The following is a 19115-nucleotide window of genomic DNA, read 5'->3' on the forward strand; positions in this document are numbered from 1 at the left end:
TTCAGAGGAAAAGTAGAATGGCTTATAACTTTATTTAAATGTTTATTAGTGCATTCAAACTAAAGGCATGTTTGCACAACTGCATTTATATTTCTATATCAAATTTATTATACGTCAATTCAAAGATTATATATGCGAAGACAGAATCTTGTTCTCGAAAGAACAGTTACTGTTGATGACCGGGCAGCTTTTTCCTGGAATAAATGATAACTAACTGACAACCTCAGCTGCCGACAGGTGTTGTTGTTATACCTCGATGTGGACAGCTGAAAATGTGTGCCCCGACCGGGACCCGAACCCGGGATCTCCTGCTTACATGGCAGACGCTCTATCCATCTGAGCCACCGAGGACACAGATGAATAGGGCGACTGCCGGGACTTATCCCTTATTAATCAAAGACTGATTAATGACCAAATTTGACTAGCTAAATTAAAGACGTAAGAATGCGAATTCTTCTTATATTTTTGGCTATCTGCTTTATTGTAAAAACTAAATACAACTAACCAAACAATCATATAATTCCAAGAATCAAAGTTTTTAAAATAAAACTGTTGAATTAACTAGTAAATGTGGTGTTACCCTCATATCGGAAAGTGTCTGTTTTTGTGTACAAAGAAAGGAAAAGTACTTTGTCAGTCAGTCAGTCAGAGAGAAAGACATCAGTGGCAGAATTAATAGCTTGTTATGCTTTGAAGCTTGGCAATGTTGAACAAAAAACTGTTCTTTTATAAATTGTGATGGATACAGAACGGTAATTAGGAGATGATATTGCTTTTGGAAATAAACAAATGGAAAACATCTTGTGTCCATTTTAATAATTAAATGACACATCACCCTACTTTTGAAAACAGCTGGAGAAAGGAGAAGAAGATCAGTGCAGCATCCAGATAAGTACCAGAATTCAGATTCTTAAATTGAATGTATTCCTCTTGTCATACAACTACAAGCACTGACACATAAACAGATGTACTGTCATCATTGTCAGGAGGGCATTCAAATACTTTTTACATATGAGAGGGGTAAGATCCTTGTTGCAAGGGATTGGGATTGCGAATGGCATAGAGCTGGATTATGATGATTTGGACATCAAGTGGGCGATGGAGCACCACATAAGGAGGGATGGGAAGGATCTCATGTAGTATGTCCCTCCTTTCAGAGCACTATGCTAGGTAATTGAAGCCCTTGATAGGTAATCAAAGCCCTGGCAAAGGTTGTGATTCAGTTGCTCCAGTCAGGGTGGTACTGGGTGTCAAAGGGGGCACTCCTTTGTGGCTGGTTCTTGGGGGTGGTAGGAGGATTGGGGGTGTGATGGGAAATGGCACTGGAAATCAGTCTGCGGACTAGGTCTGGGGGGACAGTGCCTATCTGTGAAGGCCTTAGTGAGATCCTCATCATAATGAGGAAGGGAGTTCTTGTCACTGAGGACACACCATCCTTGGGTGGTCAAGCTGCATGGAAGTGACTTTTTGATGTGAAAGAAATGATAGTTGTTGAAATGCAGGTACTGTTGAAGGTTTGTGGGTTTAATGTGGACAGAGGTGTGGATGGAGCCATCAGAGAGGAGGAGGTCAACATCTAGGGAGCTAGCACCTGGGTAGAGGAGGACCAGGTGAAGTGGATGGGAGATAAGTTGTTGAGGTTGTGAAAGCATAGGAGGGTGCTATGCAGGTGCTCATGGCTCTGCCCAGAGTTGTTTTTATACCTTTCCTTCAAAGGAGAAGTAGTAGTGGGTTAGGATAAAGTTAGTAATGTATATGAGGAATGACGCAATGTGTTTGGAGCATTATGGACATTGGGAAAGGTAGTTTAATAGTGGTAAGACAATGTATGTGAGGGATTTTGGTGTATAGGGAGGTGGTGTCAACAGTTACAAGTAAGGATCAAGAAGGTAAATGGGTGGGGATGCTGGAGATTCAGTGAAGGAAATGGTTGGTATCTTTGACATGAGAAGCTAGATTACAGGCAACTAGTTGGAGGTGTTGGTCAATGAGGGCCAAAATTCTTTCAGTTGAGAGACAATAACCAGCCACTATGGGGCATCCAGTATTATTGGGTTTGTGGATTTTGGAGAGCTTGTAGAAGGTGAGTGTGCAGAGTGTAATAGGTGTGAAGACATAAAAGGATTCAGGGGAGAGGTTCTCCAAAGGCCCTAAGGCAGGGATTGGAGATTGTGTTGGACTTCTGGGATGAGATCACTATGGCAATGTTTATATGTAGAGGAGTCAGACAACTGGCGGTGACCTTCTGCCAGGTAGTCACTGTGATTCATAATAATAGTTGTGAAACATTTGCCTGCAGGTAGGATGATAGGTCAGGATTTGTTTTTAGGTTCTGTATGGCTATTATTTCTTCTGAAAGGTTTGCGTTCTGAGGAAGGGACATGGGGAATGATGGTGAGGCTAAGTTGGAGGTAAGGAATTCCTGGAAGGTGACCAGCAAGTGGTTAGGTGGGAGGGGACAGGTGGGATAGGATCATGGTTGGATGGTGGTATAAAATGGAAAAGGCAGGGTTCAGTGTTGGAATTAGGTTGGCATCATTTGGCAATTGGTGGCAAAGAAGTGTCTCCATTGCAGTGATCAAGAGAGGGAGAGCAGGTGTTTGCCAAGTCCAGCATGGTTAAATTTCAGTGTATGGCTGAAGGTGAGGTCTTTGGATAGGACTGAAACTTCTGTGGGGCTGAGGAATGTGGTGGAAAGGTTAGTGAAAGCATTCTAGGATTGTTTCTGCTCTGGATTTAGTGGAGCATTAGAAGGGGGTTTGAAGGTGTGGCAACTTGAAAAGGTCAGCTAGGCAGGGTCTGGGAGTTATGATGCGTTGACAAGGAGGAACACTGTGGATAGCATAGGGGCTGGACAGTGGTAACCTAAGGTGGAAGTAGGATGTCAGCAGGTTGGATAACTTATAGAGCTAGTGCCTGAATGCTCTTCCAGGCACTGGAGAGCAAGGGATTCAATTTCAGAGATGTTATGTATGAAGCAGGGATTGCAAAGTAGTAGTATCTTCCAGATGGAGCTGAGGTGCTATTGTGATGCCTGCGCCATGGAGATGTGTTTATGCAGTACCAGGTTTGTGAGGGCCAGGGACATGCATAGATATGTAAAAATACATAATAATGCACAAAACCATGTAAAGACATGCATTTATATGTTAAAAACATACAAGAACACGGGACAAAAGGAACAGATGAGGGGTGTGTGTGTGTGTGTGTGTGTGTGTGTGTGTGTGTGTGTGTGTGTGTGCGTGCGTGCGTGTGTGTGTGTGTGTGTGTGTGTGTGTGTGCCTGTGTGCGTGTGTGTGTGTGTGTGTGTGTGTGTGTGTGTGTGTGTGTGTGTGTGTGTGGGGTGCGATAAAGGGAAGATCGGGGAATGGGGTGTGGCTTAGGTTGATTGTTATTATGTCGTGTGACGAGGGCCTCCCGCCGGGTAGATCGCTCGCCTGGTGCAAGTATTTCGATTTGATGCCACTTCAGGGACTTGCGTGTCAATAGGGATGAAATTATGATGATTTGATTAGGACAACACAACACCCAGTCCCTGAGCGGAGAAAATCTTCGACCCAGCAGGGAATCAAACCCAGGCCCTTAGGATTGACAGTCTGTCGTGCTGACCGCTCAGCTACTGGGGGCAGATACTTAGGTTGATGATCACAAGTTCGTGTGACACAGGGAGATGTGGAAAATAAAATGCTAAAATATGTCAGGATAGGTGATGAACTGGAATCACTAGCAATAAATATATTTGCAACTATCACAGGAAAGAATCTTGGGTTTCAGATGCCACATCAACAATCCCTGTGGACATGGAGCTGGAATTGTGATGGGGCAATCATTGATACAGTGTGGTTCGGAAGTAGAGGCAGTTCGGAAACCTGTAATAAACGTAGTGCTGATGACCTCAACATTGAGCACCTGTAAGCACCAAACCAATAAACATAGGAAAGAAGAGAAAGAATGGGCAGTGAGAAGAGCAATGCTATAGAGAAAGTAACAAAGGAAAACATCACATGGTTGTAGGATGGAAGAAACACTGTTCAACAAAATTAAAAAATGGAAACACCATGTAGCAATATCAACAATGTAGGAAAAGATAGATTGGTAGTTACCATAAAGATGATACTTTATGTTGCAGACAGGCACAATTAAAAGACACACAAAGCTTTCGGCCACAGAATTAGAAAATACACCATTCATACATACAAGCAAGCATACCTCATGTACAAATGACTGCCAACTCCGGCAGCTTGGGCCAGAATTCAGCTATCATGTGGGATGGAAGCAGCAATCTGGATGTGATGGGGAAGGGGAAGGGGAAGGGATAGTAGTGTGTGAGTGAGGGGAGAGAGGAACACTGTCTGGCAGTGTGTGCAGGGACTAGATTGACAACAGGCACAGCATCAGTAGGTTCTGGGGCAGGGAGGTGGGCAAAAAAGGAGTGAAAAGAACAAGAGTAGGGAGGGATGGATGGGTGAATTGGCAGAGAGTGGGTGATGAGAGTGGGGAGGAGACAATAAGACAGAGGGATTTGGAACTGTTGGATGGAAGACATGGGAAGAACATGTTCCATAAGTTGAGACTGGGATAATTATGGGAGCAGAGAATGTGTGGGAAGGATAACTCCAATCTGCACAGCTCAGAAAAGCTGGTAGTGGAAGAGAGGATCGAGATTTCTCAGGTAGCAAAGCAGCCATTGAAATCAAGCATGTTATGTTCAGCTGCATACTGTGTCATAGTGTGGTGTACTTTGCTTTTGGTCACAGTTTGGCACTGGCTGTTCATCATGGTAGACTGCTTGTTGGTAGTCATACCAATATAAAAAGCTGTATCAACAATTGTCCACACACAACACAAGCTACATGAATGTGCAGACTGCTGACGCAGCATCTGATGCCACAGACTCTTTCCTTTAATAGTCATAATTATATTCAATCCTACTGATCCCACTTCAGCCCTCAAGCTGAGGTACTTCAGCATTTTATTTTCCATTACTGCTCATACCACACAAGGTTGTGTGCCCGACCTAACCCATACTCCCTCCCTCTCCTTTCCCTTATTGCAACACACACACTCCCAAAACTCTTCCGTTTCTTTCCTCCCAAGTTTCTGTATGATTTTAACTTATTTGCGATTTTTACATGATTTCACACATGATTACATATTTTGAAGTATTTGTGCATATTTGTCTGTGTTTCTGCCTTCTTTATGTATTTTCTATGCATCTTTTCTCTTATCCAGCTGCTTCTACAACCATCAACATCTATTTTCCCATTTCCATGACATTCCCATTTACACCATTTCTGTCATGTTGGATCTCTATCTTTCTGTACCAGTTCAAAAATGTGTTCCTTTCAATGGCTAAACCTAGTCCCACATCCTACTTCTCAAATTCTGCCTAAAGCATGGAATCCCCCCAAAATGGCTTAACCATACAAATTCCCTTCTCCAAACCCCACCCCTCTTTTCACAATGACATTCCCTTCTCACATTCTACCAGTCCCTGTCATCACAGACTTGGTACTACAAAAACAAACCTCCAGGGAACAGGCATACTAGAACGATCTCATTTCCCTCCACAAGATAGTACTACTGGAAAATCCCTGCTTCATACATCACATTGCTGAAATTGAATCCCTTGCTCTCCAGCACCTGGAAGAGCATTCCAGATACCACCATGTCACTCTTGCTGCTGATATCCTGCTACCACCTTGAGGCACCACTATCCAACCCCTACCTTATCCAGTCTTCCTCCTCATGCAACCATCATAGCCCCTAAATGCTGCCTAGCTGATCTTTTCAATTTTCCACATCCCCCCAAAACACACTACCAACACTCCACCAAACACAGACCCAAAATATTCCTGTGAAACTGTTGCTAACCTTTCCACCAAACTCCTCAGCTCTACAGAAATTTTAGTCCTATCCAAAGGCCTCACCTTTAGACCTCCACCCAAATTTAATCATGCTGGACATGGTAAAGCCCTACTCTCCTTCACCAGGTCCCAGTGATGGAAGCACTTCTTTGCTGCCAGTCTCTTCAGCCAAAACCAACCTAATTCCAACATTGAACCCTGCCTCTCCCAGTTCATCCCACCATCCAACCATGATGCTTGCCCCCTCCCACCTGACCATCCACTGGTCACCTTCCAGGGAATCCTTACCTACAACTTAGCCTTGCCATCCTTACCCAAGTCCCTTCCTCATAACACCAACCTTTCAGCAGAAGAAAGAACAGCCACAAAAAATCTCAGAATAAATCCTGACTTAATCATCCCACCTGCAGACAAAGATTTCACCATCAATGTTATGAATCACAGTGACTACCTGGCAGAATGCCTCTGCCAATTATCTGACTCTTTCACTTATAAACTTTGCCATAGTGATCCCATCCCAGAAGACCATCACAAACTCCAATCCCTGCTTAAAGTCTTAAGCAGTCCCAGAATCTCTCCTCTGAACCCCTTCCCCTTCTTGTCCATATGACACACTGCAGACCCACTTCCTACATGCTCCAAACTCCACAAACCCAACAATCCTTGATGCTCCATTGTGGCTGAGTATTGTGCCCCCACTGAAAGAATTTTGGCCCTCATTGACCAACACCTCTAACCAATTGCCCGTAATCTAGCCACCCATGTCAAAGATACCAACCACTTCCTTCACTGCCTCTCCACCATCCCCACCCACTTATCTCCTGAATCCCTAGTCATCACTGTTGATCCCACCTTCCTACACACCAACTTCTCTCACTCGCATGGTTTTACCGCTACTGAACACCCCTTTCCCAGTCCTTCAGACTCCAAACCCACTGTTTCATTCCTCATGCACCTTAGTAACTTTATTCTAAACAGCTACTTCTCCTTTGAAGGGAAGGAATGCAAACAAATACACAGCATAGTCATGGGCACCAGCATGGCAACTCCTATGCCAACCTGTTTATGGGCCATGTAGAGGAGACATTCTTAGCCTTCCGAAACGCCAAACCCCTAGTCTAGTTCAGGTTCTTCATGATCTGGACACAGGGCCAGGACACCTTATCTTCAATCCTTCACAACCTCAGCACCTTGTCACTCATCTGCTACATCTGGTCCTCCTCTTCCCAACATTCAATCTTCCTAGATGTTGACCTCCTCCTCTCAGGTGGCTCCATTCACACCTCTGTCCACTTTAACCCCACCAACCACCAACAGTACCTGCATTCCAACAGCTGTTATCTCTTTCACACCGCAAAATCCATCGCATACAGCCTGGTCATCTAGGGACAGCTTATCTTCAGAGTCAAGATCTCCCTTGCCCCTTGCCCCTTGCCCCTTGCCCCTTGCCCCTTGCCCCTTGCCCAGCATGCTGAGGGTTCACCAACCAAGGCTTTCACAAAGAGGCACTATCTCCCAGACCTAGTCTGCGTACTGATCTCCATGCCATTTCCCCTCACATCATCAATCCTCCCACCCCCAAGAGCTAGCCACAAAGTTGTGCCCCCTTTGTTACCTAGTACTACACTGGACTGCAACAACAACAATATCCTTTGACAGGGCTTTGATTATCTAACACCATGCACTGAAATAGGGGACACCCCACCCCAGATCCATCCCATCCCACCTCAAATGGTTTTTTTTTGTTATGGTTTTAAAGTGCAGAACTGCTACAGTCATAAGTGCCCATTCTGTGGCTTAGGGAAGGGTAAAAAACTGAATGTTAAATCAGCATCAATGGGAGCGAAACTCAAAAAGGTAAGAAACTAAAAACGGAAGTAGATCTTAGAAAACTACTATTGAAGGGGGGGGGGGGGGGGGGTATTTTCCCCAAAAAAGGGCATCAAATGAGCAGTGTCATCTCACTGACACTGATGAACTTGAGGATGCAATTGGCTGAGCGCGTGTCATCTGCTAAAAGGGAAGATATATCAGGCGGCATCTGTAAACGGGCATGTAGTGGATTAAAAGTTCCATCACTCACCCAACCTTGACAGTATCCTAGTCCATCCCTGTACCACTCCCAATCCTAACTCCTTGCCACAAGGAACAAATCCCTAGATTAGATTAGAGATTAGATTAGTTTTCGTTCCATAGATCCGTGCTGAGGAGATCCTCGTGGATGTGGAACATGTCAATTTTTTTTTTTTTTTTTTTTTTTTTTTTAAGCTGAAATAACAATACTAATAGTATGAATATATATAATACATCATTTGTTTCTATTAAAAAATTCGTCAATGGAGTAGAAGGAGTTGGCCACTAGTAAGTCTTTCAGGCTCCTTTTAAACTGATCTTTATTTGTAACTAAATTTTTTATGTTTACTGGCAAATTATTGAAGATGAGTGCTCCTGAGTAGTGGACCCCTTTTTGAACTAAAGTAAGTGCTTTTAAGTCCTTGTGCAGATCATTTTTGTTCCAGATATTGTATGTATGAACTGAGCTGTTTGTTGGAAAAAGAGATATATTATTTAGGACAAATTTCATTAATGAGTAAATATACTGAGGGGCAGTAGTTAGTATACCCAGTTCTTTGAAGAGGTTTCTACTGGACGTCCGTGAATTTACTCCACAAATAATATGTATTACACGCTTTTGGACTCTGAAAACTTTTGTTTGACTTGAAGAGTTACCACAAAATATTATACCATATGACATTATGGTAAAGTATGCAAGCTTTTTCATTTTTATGTTGCCTATGTCTGCTAACACTCGAATTGCAAATACAGATTTGTTAAGGCGTTTCTGCAGTTCTGTGGTGTGCTCTTCCCAACTGAGTTTATTATCAAGTTGTAATCCCAGGAATTTAAGACTGTCAACCTCTTCTATCTGCTCTTCTTTGTATTTTATGCATATGCTGGGTGGAAACCTCTTACAGGTTCTGAATTGCATATAGTGAGTCTTTTCGAAGTTTAATGTCAGTGAGTTGGCTTTAAACCATTTATTAATATCCATTAAAATATCATTAGCAGATCTTTCTAGAACTACACTTGACATACTATTTATTGCAATACTTGTGTCATCTGCAAACAAAACAAACTCTGCTTCTGGCAGTGTAACTGATGAGAGATCATTAATGTACACAAGAAAAAGCAATGGCCCTAAGATGGATCCTTGTGGGACACCACATGTAATTTCTTCCCATTCTGATGATGACTGATGACTTAATTCACTAGTCCCTTGCACTGACACCCTTTGTTTCCTGTTAGTGAGGTATGACTTGAACCATTTTGCAGCACTGCCCGTGACACCATAGAATTCTAATTTACTTAAAAGGATGTTGTGGTTCACACAATCAAATGCCTTTGACAAATCACAGAAAATACCTGCTGCTTGTAATTTGTTATTTAATGAATTAAGTACATTTTCACTGTAGGTGTAAATAGCCTTCTCGATATCAGAACCCTTCAGAAATCCAAACTGTGTTCTTGATAATATGTTATTTGTGATCAGATGGTTGAGCAGCTGCCTGTACATTACTTTTTCTAAAATTTTTGAGAATACCGGCAAAAGTGAAATCGGTCTGTAGTTTGATGGTATCTCTTTATCCCCTTTCTTGAATAGAGGCTTAACATCTGCATATTTTAGCCAGTCCCAGTTATAATTGACTGGTTACACAAGTAACTTAGAATTGTACTAAACTCACAAGAACATGCCTTAATTAACTTTGTTGATATTTCATCATACCCACTAGAATGCTTTGTTTTTAAAGATTTTATTATGGACGTTATTTCTTTTGGTGAAGTAAGTGATATATTCATGTACTTGAAGGTATTTGTGAAGGCTAGTTTCAGATATTCAAGGGCATTATTTACTGATCCTGAAAGTCTCATTCTATCAGTAACGGATATAAAGTACTTGTTAAATAGATTTGCCACACTATGCCCATCAGTTACTAATGTGTCATCTACCCTTAGTGCTGTTTGCTCCTGTTCCTTTCTGGTTCTACCAGTCTGCTCTTTCACTATATCCCATATTGTTTTTATTTTGTTCCCTGACATTGCTATCTTCTTCTCGTAGTGCATTTGTTTGGACGTCTGAATTATTTTTTTTAATGTTTTACAGTATTCCTTGTGTTTAGCTAAATCATCAGCATTGGAGCTATTCTTGGTCGACAGATACATTTTCCTTTTTGTCTTACAGGAAATCTTTATTCCTTGTGTAATCCATGGTTTTATTATAGTCTTCTGTTTAATTTGAGTAACTTTTAGAGGAAAACAGTTTTCAAATATGGTACTGACATTGTTCATGAATGTGTTATATTTTTCATTCATGTCATGAGCACTATAAACGTCTTTCCAGTTCATATCTTTGAGCAGTTTTCTAAAACACTCAATTTTTGGTTGATTGACTACTCTCTTGTACTCAGATTTAGCAGTCTTGATAATCTGCTTAGACTTTACATCTAAAACAAGGAGCTGCATGTCATGATCTGATAGTCCATTTATAACAGGTTTTATGATATGATTTTGTTCCTTTGATTTGTCTATAAAAATGTTATCAATGGCTGTCCTTGAGGATTTAGTGATCCTAGTTGGAAAGTTTACAGTGTGAGTTAGATTGAAAGACAACATTACTAACTGCAGTGAATGTTTACTGGAAGATTGCATTAGAAAATCTATATTAAAGTCACCAGCAATCAAAATTTCTTTGTTTCTTCCTGTTAAATAACCCAAAAGAGCTTCTAGATGATCTAAGAATAGATTATAATTTCCTGCAGGTGCTCGGTAAATAGTTATTATTATATAGGATCTATTATGGTACTCTACTTCTGTTGCACACATGCTTCTAGATGCTGCTCTAAACAGAATTTATTAATGTCAATGTTCTTGAATTTATGGCAGTTTTTGATAAATGTGGCAACTCCTCCTCCATCCATATCTACTCTGCAGAAGTAGGAAGCTAGCTTAAATCCTGAAATGTCTAACATATCTATATCAGTGGTCACTTGATGTTCAGAGAGGCAGATTATGTCAATTTGGTTAGATGAATTCATTTCATCGATACAAATGAGTAGTTCATCAACTTTATTTCTAAGTCCCGGAATGTTCTGGTGTAATAAAGATAGCTGATACTGCATACTAATGGGATTGTAACTGCTTTGGCAAAGATGAACTGGCAGTTTCTGATTACTTTCTGTTAAACACTGTTTAAATGGAGGCTGTATGATACAATCTGACTCCTGTTCATCTGTTTTCTCAAACTGAGTGTGTCTGCCAATCTCTCTTAAAACTCGTTTTCTTTCCCCCTTCCCTATCCTAAAAAAGGCATCCCTCTGACACCTGTGACCACTGGTATTTTACCACTTGTGCCAGTGTCCCCCCTTAAGTTTTCTGCAATCAACCCAGACAGTTTTCCCTTCCGTTTCCTATTGAGGTGAAGGCCATGCCTAGTGTAGTCCCACCTATCGATAGCATCCACAGGAATCAAACCAATATGGGACCCTATATCCGTCCTAAGCAGCCACTCCAACTCCAAGTTCACCCTCCCTATGGAAGAATTCAAATGAGGCCGATCATGGCGTCTCAACACAGACACAAATCCCACACTCGTATGCTTCGTTGCTGATTCTATCCTCACCAGGTCACTCTCTATGGAATATTCAGAGTCTCTGTCAATGCTATTTCCCGGACCACCCACTATAACCACGGCATCCTCCTATGTGAAATCCTTGCATAAAGCACCTACATCCTCTGTTACCTGACCCAGATCTGCACTAGGCTTGAAAAAGTTTGTGACCTGGTACTCTGGACCTAGATTTTCCTGCAGTAGTTGGCCAACACCTCTACCATGGGAACTACCTAACAACAGAACTTTCTTTCTCTTTACAAATTTCCCTACATTTTTCAAGTCCTTGAAAGCTTGTTGTGCCCTTTCTACAGCTTCAGCTACATGAGGCTCATCCGATTCTGATTGAGGCAACAGGTCAAATCTATTTTCAAGATTTATGACAAAGCTGTCTGATGCTCTCCTTTGCCTGTTCCCCCTATTACCTGTTGCCACTTCCCACCTCTGTTCACCGTTCTCCCTCTTTAACCCGTCCAGATCCTCCCTTGCCTTGTCTAGGTCAGCTAGAAGAGCTGCAATTTTCCCTTCCTGTTCCAGTATTTTCCTATCTCTACTACAGATCCTACAATACCACCGGTGAGCCTCATTTATGTCCCCATTTCCCACGCCACTACATTCGCCCCAATGAAAGAAACTACAGCACCCATCACACCACACCCCGGAACTAACGATCCTACGGCATGTCACACACTTCTCACTCATGGTAAAAACAGAAATCGTATAAGCTGATTTAAGTAGTGACTAAAACGTAAACAAAGAACCCTAGAAACTATTCAGGCAGGTATAAATAAATTGAAAGAGTACTGAATAAAAAACTGGTGATTACATATAACTCACTGTTTACTTACGATACGCGCACGTGAAATTAAGCCTAAAATCCGTGCTATAGGTGCGAGAAGGAAAATAAACTTCTTAACCTGTTTAATCTTCTTTAGCACTTCACTAACACTACTGACCAGCTGTCCACTAGAATGAATGGCCACCATCAAACTGTGGCCAAGAGCAAAGTAGACTTTTGTTGATGAGGGCTATGGCTGAAAGTTTTGTGTACGAGTCTTTTAATTGTGCCTGTCTGGAACTTAACGTATCATCTTTATGGTAACTAGCAATCTATATTTTCCTACACTGTTGATATTCCTGCCCAGAGTTTCCATTTTTGGATTTTGCTGAACAGCTCTTCTTCCATCCCACAACCCTGTGATGTTTCCCTTTCTTACCTTCTCTACAGCATTACTCTTCCCACTGTTCATCCTTTCTCTTCTTTCCTGTGTTTATGCATGGCTTTCCAAACCACATATACTTCGAAGCCACACTGTATCAATGATTGGCTGATCACAACCCAGCCTTCATGACCACGAGGATTTTGAAGCAGCATCTGATGCCCCAGATTCTTTTCTCTGATAGTAGTAATTACATTTATTCCTAGTGATCCCACTTTATGACTCACATGTACTTTAGCATTTTATTTTCCACACCTACCCATATCACATGAACTTGTGATCCTCAACCTAAGCCATAAGCCCTTCACCTCTCTACTCTTATCGCAGTGCATGCGCACAAGCACGTACGCACACACACACACACACACACACACACACACACACACACACACACACCTCATCATTCCTTTTCTCCCAAGTCTCTGTATGTTTATAAAAGATATGTGTGTATTTTCATGCAGTTTCACATATTTCTACATTTTTGTGCGTATTTTTGCAGATCTTTGCACTTTTTTGCTTATGTTTACATATTTTTTATGCGTCTTTTCTCTTATTCATCTACTCTCACAACTGTCAACACCTATTTCCCCTGTTTCCAGGTGATTTCTATTTCCTTTAGGCCATTCGTGCCACAATGGACCCCTGATCCATCTTTCTGTACTAGTTCAAACATGCGTTCTTTTTCCTGGCTAAAACCCAGTCCCAAACTATTTCTCAACTGCTGCCTAAGGCATGGAAACCACCTACATGGCTTAACCATAAAAATTCCTCTCTGTGGCTCAACCCCTCCTTTCACAACAAGATCCAGCTTTTCAGATTCTGCCAATCCCTGGCCCTCACAAACCTGGTACTGCAAAGCACATCTCCATGACACAGGCATCCCAGAACCACCTCGGATCCCTTCACAAGATACTACTACTGTGCAATCCCTGTTTCATACATCAAATCTCTGAAACTGAATCCTTTGGCCTCCAGGCACCTGGAAGAGCATTCCACGTTATCCGTCCTGCTATTAACAGCCTACTGCCACCTCAGGGCACCACTATCCAACCCCTATCCCCCCCCACAGTCTTCCTCTTTGTCCACCCTTCATAGAACCTAAAACCTATCTACATGACCTTTTCAACTTGCCATATTCCCCAAAACTCCCTACTAACACTCCACCAAATCCAGAGCAAAGATGTTCCTTTAACACTGTTGATGACTTTTCCACCAAAGGCCTCATCTTCAGCCCTACACCTAAATTTAACCATGCTACACTTGTCAAATACCTACTCTCCTTCTCCCAATGCCTGCAGAGGAGGCACTTCTTTGCTGTCAATCCCTCCAACCAAAACCAACTGAATTCCACCACTGAACCCTGCTTCTCCTTGTTCATACCGCCATCCAACCATGATCCCCCCCTCCCACCTAACCACCTGCTAGTCACCTCCCAGGAATTCCTTACCTCCAACTTAGCTTTACCATCCTTCCCCAGGTCCCACCCTCAAAAAACCAAACCTTTCCACAGAAGAAAGAATAGCCATACACAACCTCAAAACAAATCCTGACCTAATCATCAAACCTGCAGACAAAAATTCTACCACTGCTGTTATAAATTACACTGACTACTTGGCAGAAGGCCTCTGCCAATTGTCCAACTCCTCCACCTATAAGCTCTGCCACAGTGATCCCATCAAAGAAGTCCAACACAACCTCCACGCTCTGCTTAAAGCCTTAGGCTCTTCCCTGAATCACTCCCCTGAACCCTTTCCCTTCCTCACCCCCATGACATCCCACTCATCTACCTTCTACATGCTCCCCAAAATCTACAAACCCAACAATCCTTGATGCCCCATTGTGGCTGATTATTGGGCCCCCACTAAAAGAATTCTGCCCCTCATTGACCAACACCTCTAACCAATTGCCTGTAGTCTAGCCTCCCATGTCAAAGATACCAACCACTTCCTTCGCTGACTCTCCACCATCCCCACACACTTATCTCCTGAATCCCTACTCATCACTGTTGATGTCACATTCCTATACACCAATTTCCCTCGTTCCCATTGTCTTACTGCTACTGGACACCCCTTTCCCAGTGTCCTTCAGACTGCAAACCCACTGCTTCATTCCTCATACATCTTACTAACTTTATCCTAACCCAAAGCTGCTTCTCTTTTGAAGGGAAGATAGACAAACAAAGCCATGGCACAGTCATAGGCACCCGTATTGTACCCTCCTATGCTAGCCTGTTTAAGGAGCCATCTAGAGCAGACATTCTTAGCCTCCCAAAATGCCAAACCCCTAGTCTGGTCAGGTTCATTTATGATATCTTCATGATATTGACTCATCCCTTTCACACAAAAAATCCTTCCCATACAGCCTGGCCACTTGGGTATGGCTTATCTGCAGTGACAAGCATTCCCTTGCCCAGTATGCTGAGAGTCTCACCAAGGCTTTCACAGACCTATCCTGTAAACAGATCTTCTATGCCATTTCCCCTCACACCCCCAATCATTCCACCATCCCCAAGAATGGCCACAAAGGAATGTCCCCCTTCATCGCTCATTACCATCCCAAACTGGAACAACTGAAAAGCATCCTTTGCCAAGGCTTTGATTACCTATCATCATGCCCTAAAATGAGGGACAGCCTAAAGATCCTTCCCAATTCTAATAAAGTGGCGTTCCATCAACCACCCAACCTCCATAACATCCTAGTCCATCCATATCCCACTCCCAATCCCAGACCCCTTGCCACAAGGATCATATCCCCGTGGAAGACCCAAGTGCAATGCAACACCTGCCCAGTTCACTACCCAGCACTTCCTATTCCAGTCCTGTCACAGTTTTATTCAACCCCATCTGAGGCCAGGCCACATGTGGAAGCATCCATGTCATGAATCAGCTCTGCTGCAATCATTGCATAGCTTTTTATATTGGTATGACCACCAACCAGCTGTCCACCAGGATAAATGGCCACCACCAAACTGTGGCCAAGAGCAAAGTAGACCACCCTGTGATACAAAATGCAGTTGAACATAACATGCCTGATTGCAATGGCTGCTTCACTACCCAAGCCATCTGGATCCTTCCTTCTACTACCTATTTTTCTGAACTGTGCAGATGGGAGTTATCCATGTAACACATTCTCTGCTTCCATAATTATCCCAGTCTCAACTTACAGCAACATACTGTCCTCAGACCTTCGACCCAACTCCCTTCCCCTCTGTCCCATTATCTCCTCCTCATTCTTGACTCCCACCCTATACCAAAGTACCTGCCCATCTTTCCCTGCTCCTCTATTTTTTCACTCCTTTTTTCTCTACCTCCCTGCCCCACAATCCCCTGACACTGCACCTGTTAGCATTCTAGCCCTGCACACTCTGCCAGGTAGCTTTCCTCTCTCCCCCAACCATACGCTGCTAACCCTTCTGCTTAGCTGCCCCCTCCACACTGCTGCTTCGATCCCACTGCCAGAGTTGGTGGTCATATGTGCATGAGGTGTGCTTCCTTCCCTGTGACCACAAGCTTTGTGCAAGTATCTTTTAGTTGTGTCTGTCTGCAACTTAATGTGTCACCTTTACAGTCAGTATCAATCTATTTTTTGCATTTAATGTTAATACCTGTGATTAGATGGATTTCCTCCATCTTCAGTTTCAGACCACTCTCTCAATTTTAATGGTGTGGCTAATCCAGTAAAACCAATGGATTTAGATAGATGTGTGACACCTCCAAACACCTTGGATGATGATATGCAAAACGTTCAGGCAGTCAGCTGCATTTTATACACAACACTAGCACCAGCAAATCATGTCTCACCAAAGGAGATTCACGGTTTCCCAAAAGTTCCTACTAGAAAAACAACTGGGTACTCAAAAGAAAGAAGCATCATATTCACTTCAACACCTAAGATGGTGGCTATTGAAGAAAATGCATTTAAGGAAAGGGGTAAAGTTAAAAGAAAAAGAGAAGTGTCAAGAGAGTCCACAAGCAGAAAATTAAGCAATGTGAAAGTAAAATGGCTTCAAGTGAAAGATGAGGTGTCAGACGATGAATCAGAGATGAGTTCATCATTAGAGCTTTTTAATTTATTGGTAAACTTTCCAAATGATGTATTTCTTGTAGCTAACGTGTTTGAATATGAGATCTCATATGTTGAAGAAAAGCAAAAGCAGGTTTAGTATTCCCAGAAGCAGAAGACATAATTTTATATGATAATGCTGGAAACTGAAGAAGTGAATTAATTTTGTGTATCACATAAGGGTATTGCAATGATTCTGCCTTCAGCAATGCCTATGACTGCCAAGAGACTATCAAATTATATTCTATGTCCATCCAATTTTGGTAGTCTTGATGTTCACTGAGCAAAACTTATAGTACCTCAAGGTTTGTAATTGTACTTATCATATATATTAATGTTTTATGTGTGATCTCAGCTATTCATATATAAATAATGTAAAAATCATAACTGTTTCACTGTGTACTATGCACAGTAGGCAGTTAAACATTCACAGTGTCTTGTTAAAATTGTACCTTCATTTTTTAATTAGCTGCCAAGTTATTTTTGTTTTATTCCAAAACATTGGCAACAAATTGTTCATTTAAATAAATACAAACATTTTGTTCTGTAAGAAATAACTAAAACTGTAATTTTTGTTTCACTGTGTGCTATCATCCCCTACAACTTTACAGCTCATATTTTTTATTTTGGTTCTGTCACTGTTAAAAATGTCAAAAACAATATAAAATTCCACAAAACACAGAGTCTGGTTGTAGATTTTGCACACTAGAAAAAGAGGGCAACATAGGCTCAACAATAAAGAAAAAACTACCTTACCTTACCTTACGTACAAAGCTGTTCAGTTGAAAACGACAGTACCACGAACAGGCAGGGATAAAACAATTGTCTTCTGTTTTCAAATGTGCTCCAAATTCAAAAACTTTTTTTCCATCTCTGTATTGTGGGAAGCTAGTTATTTCTAACTCATCCAGTAACAGCATTATATCATCCTGTCCAGAGTCAACCCATTGGCCACCAACATCAAATGGTTCTTTGCCTCCACCAGCAACTTTTAGTAGCACTGTCTGCGTCCGTCCCCCGACATCATCTGAAGATGGAACACTGTTTTCTTACTTGCTTAAACATGCGGTTAATAACTTGTCAGATATGTTATCAATGCAGCTGAAATCTGTTATGTTGTTATATACTCATATTCTTCATAAGCTGTAGCTATTATCTCAGTATCTGTCATTTACACAGAAGCTGCAAAGGAGCATAGCAACACAACAGGCCTCTCTGTTATTTATTTACTCAATGGTCCAGTAAATATTTGACCAGTCTTTAAGTGCTACAAACATGTCAGAAACTAAAACACAATTATTTATCAACTACAAATAATATTATGTAACATTGGGCTATTGTGGAAATTTTACAAATGTTGTTGTTGTTGTGGTCTTCAGTCCTGAGACTGGTTTGATGCAGCTCTCCATGCTACTCTATCCAGTGCAAGCTTCTTCATCTCCCAGTACCCACTGCAACCTACATCCTTCTGAATCTGCTTAGTGTATTCATCTCTTGGTCTCCCTCTAAGATTTTTACCCTCCACGCTGCCCTCCAATACTAAATTGGTGATCCCTCGATGTCTCAGAATATGTCCTACCAACCAATCCCTTCTTCTAGTCAAGTTGTGCCACAAGCTCCTCTTCTCCCCAATTCTATTCAATACCTCCTCATTAGTTATGTGATCAACCCATCCAATCTTCAGCATTCTTCTGTAGCACCACATTTCGAAAGCTTCTTTCTCTTCTTGTCTAAGCTGTTTATCGTCCACGTTTCACTTCCATACATGGCTACACTCCATACAAATACTTTCAGAAACGACTTCCTGACACTTAAATCTATACTTGATGTTAACAAATTTCTCTTCTTCAGAAACGCTTTCCTTACCATTGCCAGTCTACATTTTATATCCTCTCTACTTCGACCACAATCAGTTATTTTGCTCCCCAAATAGCAAAACTCCTTTACTACTTTAAGTGTCTCATTTCCTAATCTAATTCCCTCAGCATCACCTGACTTAATTCGACTACATTCCATTATCCTCATTTTGCTTTTGTTGATGTTCATCTTATACCCTCCTTTCAAGACACTGTCCATTCTGTTCAACTGCTCTTCCAAGTCCTTTGCTGTCTCTGACAGAATTACAATGTCATCGGCGAACCTCAAAGTTTTTATTTCTTCTCCATGGATTTTAATACCTTAGCATCAAAAGGAGGAATCATTTTGTTTTTCTAGACGCCCAAATATGTGGTCTTTTGCTGGTGATTTGAATTCATCCTTACCTGTTACTATTTTGATGTCCCTTGTTAATGCATTATACAG

General features: G+C 41.8%; 1 protein-coding gene across 1 annotated transcript in view; it reads right to left on the minus strand.

Annotated features, from left to right (window-relative positions):
* LOC124789120 (probable flavin-containing monoamine oxidase A) overlaps window positions 1-19115 on the minus strand; it is a 267938-nt gene that overhangs the window by 182198 nt on the left and 66625 nt on the right. Inside the window, exon 2 of the mRNA XM_047256409.1 lies at window positions 17576-17841. Within this exon, the coding sequence (XP_047112365.1) occupies window positions 17576-17841 (266 nt within the window). The remainder of the gene's footprint in view (window positions 1-17575; window positions 17842-19115) is intronic.

This window comes from Schistocerca piceifrons, chromosome 3 (genome assembly GCF_021461385.2).
Source record: "Schistocerca piceifrons isolate TAMUIC-IGC-003096 chromosome 3, iqSchPice1.1, whole genome shotgun sequence".
NCBI lineage: Eukaryota > Metazoa > Arthropoda > Insecta > Orthoptera > Acrididae > Schistocerca > Schistocerca piceifrons.